Source organism: Micrasema longulum, unplaced genomic scaffold, assembly GCF_059751315.1.
Source record: "Micrasema longulum isolate JH-2025_06_02 unplaced genomic scaffold, ASM5975131v1 h1tg000936l, whole genome shotgun sequence".
Classification (NCBI taxonomy): Eukaryota; Metazoa; Arthropoda; class Insecta; order Trichoptera; family Brachycentridae; genus Micrasema; species Micrasema longulum.
Window position 1 is genome coordinate 24,769 of NW_028278127.1, and position 7,586 is coordinate 32,354.

The 7,586-nt window shown below is 30.5% G+C and overlaps 1 protein-coding gene across 1 annotated transcript; it reads left to right on the plus strand.

The window, feature by feature from the left end:
* Positions 1 to 250: 250 nt before the first annotated feature.
* Gasp (Chitin binding Peritrophin-A domain-containing protein Gasp) lies at positions 251 to 5,120 on the plus strand (the record flags this gene model as incomplete). Its single annotated transcript, XM_088231952.1, has 3 exons — positions 251 to 460; positions 620 to 808; positions 4,361 to 5,120. Coding segments are annotated over 3 exons (614 nt in total), but the record flags the coding sequence as incomplete, so codon positions are not given.
* Positions 5,121 to 7,586: the final 2,466 nt, after the last annotated feature.

The following is a 7,586-nucleotide window of genomic DNA, read 5'->3' on the forward strand; positions in this document are numbered from 1 at the left end:
ATAATTTTATAAATACACAACACATTAAAAGAAATAAAAAAAGATTTTATATACATGTAGAAACAATAAAAAGCAAACTGCAATGCAAAATAAAAAGCGAAACTTTGCATAAAAAAAAATATTAAAAATATGAATATAAGAACAATGTTAAAATTAAAAAACAAATTGTAAATAACTTGTTAAGAATTCTAAATATATATATTGATGATTATAGTATTTTGACTAATGTCTTTTGTTTCTTTGTCTACAGTTGTGGCCCAGGAGAGCTTCAAATGCCCCGATGATTTTGGATTCTACCCTCACCACAGCAGCTGTGACAAGTACTGGAAGTGTGACAACAATGCTGCTGAGCTGAAGACCTGTGGAAACGGTCTGGCCTTCGATGCCTCTGACTCCAAGTTCCTGACAGAAAACTGCGACTACCTTCATAATGTAGAGTGCGGTGAAAGAACAGAACTTGGTAAGAAATTTTTTATTTTTTTTTTGATTTTCATCTAGGAAAATAATGTCAACTTGATTAGTTACCTAGTTGTGTGTACCAAAAATATAAGATAAATTCTACGTTTATCGGCAATTTTTTTTGTGTTTTTTTCAAAACTTTATATTTTTATCTTTGCAGAGCCTGCAATCACCACAAACCACTGTACTCGTTTGTATGGTATCTTCGCTGATGAGAACAAATGTGATGTCTTCTGGAACTGTTGGAACGGAGAGGCCTCCAGATACCAGTGCTCCCCTGGGCTCGCCTACGACAGAGAAGCCAGGGTCTGCATGTGGGCTGATCAGGTCCCAGAGTGCAAGAACGAAGGTAAGGAACAAAACTTCATATCTCTCAGAGAAGCCATTTTTTATGTAGGCCGACCAAATCTTAGAGTCCAAAAACAAAGGAGAAATACAGTATTTTTAATGGTAAAGACAAATAGGGTTCTTCGTTCGTGATGTTTAGATTTCAAAAACAAAACATAATGGTTGATAATCATATTTCAAGCCTCCTAGAAAAGCCAGGTTTTGAATGAAGATTTACCAAGTTCTAGAGTGCAAGGGCGGGAAAGCAAAGATCTGCATATATATATATATATATATATATATATATATATATATATATATATATATGCAAGTCTATATATATGTAGTCTATATATATATATATATATATATATATATATATATATGTTTGTCCCACAATGTACAAACAAAGATAAATAACAATTTCTCAAGTCTTCTAGGAGAGTCAGGCTCTTTTTGGAGTGCAAGAATGAACACAAAAAGTCATATTCCAAGTTTTATAAATGTGTCAAGTTCTACGTGTGAGATGAAGTGTCAAGTTCTAGTGAGATGAAGAGTCAAGTTCTAGTGAGATGAAGAGTCAAGTTCTAGTGAGATGAAGAGTCAAGTTCTAGTGAGATGATGAAGTTACAATATGCAAAATCAAGATAAAGAACTATATCCCAAGATTCTTGAAGAAACTAGAGTCTGTATGTAAGCTGACCGGACCGGGTCACAGTACGCAAGAAGGAATGTATAAAACCCATGTCCTTAAAGGGTTTTCTGTGGTTTTTGTTTTAAAAAACATCGGCGCAGAAGTTCTTGCTCTTCATTTTTGCCTGTTCATAAGCAAAATCATTTGATAAAAAAAGACAGTTAAATCTATTCGTCAAAAATAGTAACTATTATGTTCCGAAATATAAAATAAGACTTTCCATAGTAGCTTACAAAAGTTTTTTGTATAATCTGATTCTTTACAAAAATTAATATGCATTTAAAACGGAAGTAAGCATTAACTTAAAGAATATAAAAATGATGTTAATTGAGGAAAGGAATAGTATTTGAAATAATTGAATGACAGATAATAAAAACATAGTTACCACAACCAAAAAATAATTTCAGAAGGTAAAACATACTTTGTAGACAAGTACCGAATCGAAATGCATATAAATATGTACGAAACGCCGTTTTACTTCAAGGTATTTTTAGTTAAGCTAATTCCAAGGTTGTTTACTATTTAACGCACATTCGGTTCATTTTTAAAGGTTAATACTGCAATTAGAGGTCAACAGACTCTATCTCGAACATTGAAAGTAACTTTAGAATACCGTTAAGCTTGTTTAAATACGTTTTAAAGCCTTAGCATAAAAAAAAATCAATAAAAACGGCCTTTATAAATATATTTGAAACATTTGATCAGATCAATGATTAATAAACGGGTCTCAAAAAACTGTACTCGTACTGTTTTGATACATTAAAAGATAATGTTAGGTCAGGTCGAATAATTTTTTATTGCTGTTTATTATCTGTGGCTATTTGATGTAATTACGCAACGTCGTTTTGTATTTGTCATTTTGTTTTAACACGAACAAAAGTGTTTTTAATCCATTGTAGGTCGTATTCTGGTTACCTGATATTTTTTTTAATTTTTAAAAATTTTATTTATAAATCATATAACACAAAGTATTTAACAGATATTATACATTGACTTACATTCCCAGGAGTTACAAAAACTCCATTCGGGACATAAATAATATTAAAATTTTTAAAAATACTCACATATTGAGAACAGCAAAGAAACCAAGCAAGTTTAGCACCTTTATAACTAAATATAGCACAATATATACGCCAATAACCCTTTCTTACACAAACAGAATAAATATATATGAAAAAACGCTTTTAAAAATGAATATAGTGGTGAAACTACTAAGGGAAATAAGGTCGTTAACATCAAATTTCATGCAGACGATGCAGCCATAGTGATGATGAGAACATATCCATCTTAGTTAGTAGACATCTGGATGGCTAAGAAATGTCGTATGGTACGATGAACACATGATTAATTGATCTTGTTTATATTATTTTGAAAAACCCGTTAGGGTTACACAAGAAATATTCCCGTCTGGTAATTCTAGTGTAGGGTTCATAGTTCATAATCAATGACACACACGTGCTAAAACGTTTCACCTGAAATAGTGTGACGACCGAAGAAAGCAATGTTATCGTTTTCCATAGAACCCAATACAACATATTTTTATGCAACTCTAAGAATATTGCACATAAATCAGGAGCATCATTCTTCAGTACATTTACATCGTCGCTACCGTGAAGAAATGAACTACAAGGAACGTCGCCTATAAAGAGATCTCAGGGCGTGGCAACGCCAGTCGGTCAGCCGAACAAGTTCAGTTCAGTCAATCAGTCCAGCTCGACGACGTCATTCAGTTCCAGCATGTAGTTCAAGTGCAGTCTCTTCAACCCATCACCGATGTAACACTCGTCCGACATAAGTCATTATTTACTCGCCACGTAATAAATAACCATAAAACAGCAACCTTGCGTCTTCTTTGTCAATCTCCAACTGGTGTAGGACCTCCACCTTCAGCAACCTAAATCCTACAAAAGTCATATTGTACTTTTTGGTTTGATTCTAATTTTGTCTCCAGTGTAACTTTTCAAGTAAGTTATTGTAGTGTTTAAGTCCACTGAATAGTATTTTTGACTGTCCTACATTTGTCTTTGTTTGTAGCATTGTTGTTGTCTGATACTATATTTATGTATTATCAGTATCTTTAGTTAATGTTGTGTCATCGCCTTGTATGTTTTCCAGTGCAATTACATATCAGCATTATTGATAACGTAACGAACATGAGTTGAGATTTTGATTCAAGACAGTTTACATGAATACTATTCGAGACATTTATGTTATTTAAGTATTAGGCAAAAACTTGCATCGTAATGATTTTTTTTGATTCATTAATTTACCTACTCTTGACCCGCTTTTACACCAATAAAATATTTATTGAGAACTTTAAGAATCTTTATTTTTATTAGATTGTCCGTCATTATCTAAATTTGAAAACATGTATTTTTGGGATGAGGGCTCGTGGCTAGTGATGCAGACTCACAGATCAGATGTCCGAGGTTCAAACCCCACTCTATCCCAAATCGACCCAAATTTTCAAGTAGTGAGTTACTTACAACTCGTTGAAAATGGCCCCAAAATGATAATACTTTAAAAAAAAAAATTAATAAGGAAATATTAAATCTTTAAAAAAAGAAAATAAAAGTACCTACTTTTATTTTTATAAACAGTTATTCCGAGCATTGATGTCTCCGTGATTAAAAATTAATTTTCGAGGTTTACATAATGGTATTCGCTCAAGTCTAAATTTATGATTTTTCCACGTTTTATTTTTGCATGTGTTAAACATTGTTGAATTTCAGTAACTATGTTTCTTCTGTTTTTTAAATAATACGTATGATTTTTTTAAACCGTATTTTCTTCTAACTTGCATGAAGGAAAACCATTAAAAAAGTTGAAATTAAAACTGGTGGTTCGGAGTAAAATGTTTATTTCACTGTACGTTTGCAGAGGTTGCCAACGGTTTCGCCTGCCCCGCCCCTGGTGAGGTCTCCAGCGCTGGAACCTTCTCTCGTCATGCCCACCCCGAAGACTGCCGCAAGTATTACATCTGCCTCGAGGGAGTTGCCCGCGAATATGGTTGCCCAATCGGGACCGTCTTCAAGATTGGAGACTCTGATGGAACAGGAAACTGCGAAGATCCCGAAGATGTTCCCGGATGGTAAGCTGAAACTCCATAACTTTTAATTACACAATGCTTTTGATTTAGCTTCAACAACGCCACTAAACAAATTAATACAATCGACTTACTCTATCATTGCTTTGTTTTTCTTTTATATTTTGTTTCAAACGTTTATTTAATATATAAATACCGCGACACGCTTGTTTGGATTAAATTCAATCATACCATTTTTGATCAGATTCGATTTTATAGTATTTTTGTTTAAGTTAAATTCAACGGTTGAATTTTTGTTCACTTTTGAATTAAATACGGCATTTTTGCTATAGTCTGATCCAACCATAACATTTGTATTCAGATGACATTCAACCCTGTTTTTTTTTTGCACAACATAATTTAACTGCAACAATTAATGTTTAAATTACATATTTCAAACCTTGGCATTATTTTATGATTAATGTTACTGAAGGTAAATTTTATGTTTTTTACACACTACATCTTTAAAATGAGCATAAGTCCGTTCAGTTCAATCCTTCTTTAGTCTTTAACAATTAAATAATAAAAATATTCAAAGTAAAAAAGAAAAATAAAGATTCAGATACTAACAAATGGCTTAATACAAACTCACTACTAATACCACCAAAGATAGTAATAAATCACTTATGAAAACTTTCAATTAAACCAAATAAATAGTTCATGGTTATATTTTTTACGAGTATCATATCTACTTTATTTCATAAATTATTTTTACATATAAAAAAACGAATAAATAACTTTCTACAACACGAAAATTTCGTTTTGCTTATCAAGAATTATAACTTGACAATGTTTAGAATATGTCCAAATGTCTGCAGAATGACTGGATTTCCTCCCTAGGGAGTTAGTTATTCAGATCAAAATTTGTAGCCAAGAGTGAAAAAACATTTTGAGAAGAGCATAGGCATTTACAGGGCTTATAGCCTGTCATTGGATGGTTTAAGTGGTCATTTGACACACCGTGTAACATTCACCATTCTGCCTATGTTGAAACATCCACATTTACTCAACTCTTCCATCTGTTGACTTTTGTTAAGTAGAAGAGCTGAAAATTTTATCATGTGGGTGAGATTCATCCGGCAAAATGATTTAATTTCAAGGTTATTTTTTTTATTTAAATCCATTATCAAATACGATTATTTATTCAATATTTAAATAAATACAATTTTAATTTAACTTTTTTATCTTTATTTATTTTAACAATATATTGCTATGTGAGCTTGATTTGATCTAAAATAAATTCTTACGAATTAAAAGCGTTATAACGTTTTGTTTAAATTAAAATTGTCCAATTGATTACTTAACTAGTAATTTTTGGGAAGAACATACGAATGTTTTTATTATTATTTCAAATTAATGCAATTAATCAAAGTATATTCATATTTTTAATAATATTCTAAATTTTCCTTATCTGTATATTTATTATACATTTATTTTCATTAAATGTATATTTATTTGAATGTTTAAGAATTATGTGATTTTACGAGTATTAAGAAAGTATTCTCATAAATCTAATTTAATTGAATCGTTAATTAAAACCATTATAAATAAAGCTTTAATTAGTAACATCTACATGATTAGTGTTCCTATGATAAAATAACATTTTTAAGAGCATTCGAATAATTTAGAAAGGCATAAAAACTAGTAATATTAAGTCAAATTGTGGTCCCGTGGTAGCGTCACTGGGTTAAAAGTCCTAAATTCACTTCCCTCTCTTACATTTTATACATAGTTTTTAAGGCTCACGAATCAGAGGAACATTTATCATGGTAAGCTTTAAAAAAATCCTTATAAAATTTTTCCAAAAAGTCATTTTCAAAACATATATATATATATATTTAATGATATCAAAATGGATTAAATCTTTGATTTCTCGGATAAGCGTCCCTTTTGCAAACTCCTACCTCTCCTCGATAAAAAAATTGCGATAAAAACGTATTTGATCAACAAAGCGATACGCACCAGACGCGGATAAGGGAAGCGACGGGTAGGACAAGGGTAGGGGTTTGTGGAGGGACTGCTTGTCCGAGAAATTAAAGATTTACTACATTTTGAGATGATGGCATCGTGGTGTAATTGCCTGCACGTTTGCCTACTATGCAAGAGGTCTCGGGTTCGATTCCCGACACGGTAGATATGAAATATTTATTTAAAAAGGTGTTTTAACACAAGCATATTTCATAGTCCCTGGACTGGTATTTGAAGCATAAGACTGAATATCTTGCCTTCATGTAACAAAAATGATCAAGATAAGCTGCGATTAGTGTACAAATTTTATTTTATTTTATTTATTCATTTAAAATTACAAAATTTAATATATATGAACTTATTAAGGCTTTTTAGGCTATGCCCGTGTCAAGCCACAATAAATAACAATATAAATACATAGTAAAATTAAATAGATCAAATTATTATGGCATATAATAATTTGATCTAATCTTATCTTATTTGATAACAATCTAGAAAAAAAGGTAAATGTAACAGATAATCAAATTCCAAAGAATACAATGCAAAAAAGATATTCAGAAATAATTTTTAAAATATAAATTATACAAATTAAGAATCACACATAATCAAATATACGAAACAGTGGTATTATTAAAATCAACAAAATAATAGTAAAAAATAGTAGTATTAAAAAAAACAAAATAAGAGTATCATTTAAATCAACAAAAAAAGAATATATAAATATATAAAAGCATAATTGAAATGATAATTGAGATATGTATTTTAGAAACTCACTTAATACTATAGTAAGAAATATAAGAAATAGGAGCAATAAATCATTAGCCAAATAATAGTACAAAGTAAATCAAATTAAACAAAAATACATAATGAAAAATAACATAAAAATTATCAATATATATAAAAAACAAATAAAAGTCAAAAGTATGGAAGGAAAGCAGATTTGTAAATTTTTGCAGTGCTCTATGCACCATAAGGTATGGAAAGGCAATGATGATGATAATGATAAGATGACAATTTAATTAAATTTTTTTGAAATGACTTTTTGGAAAAAAA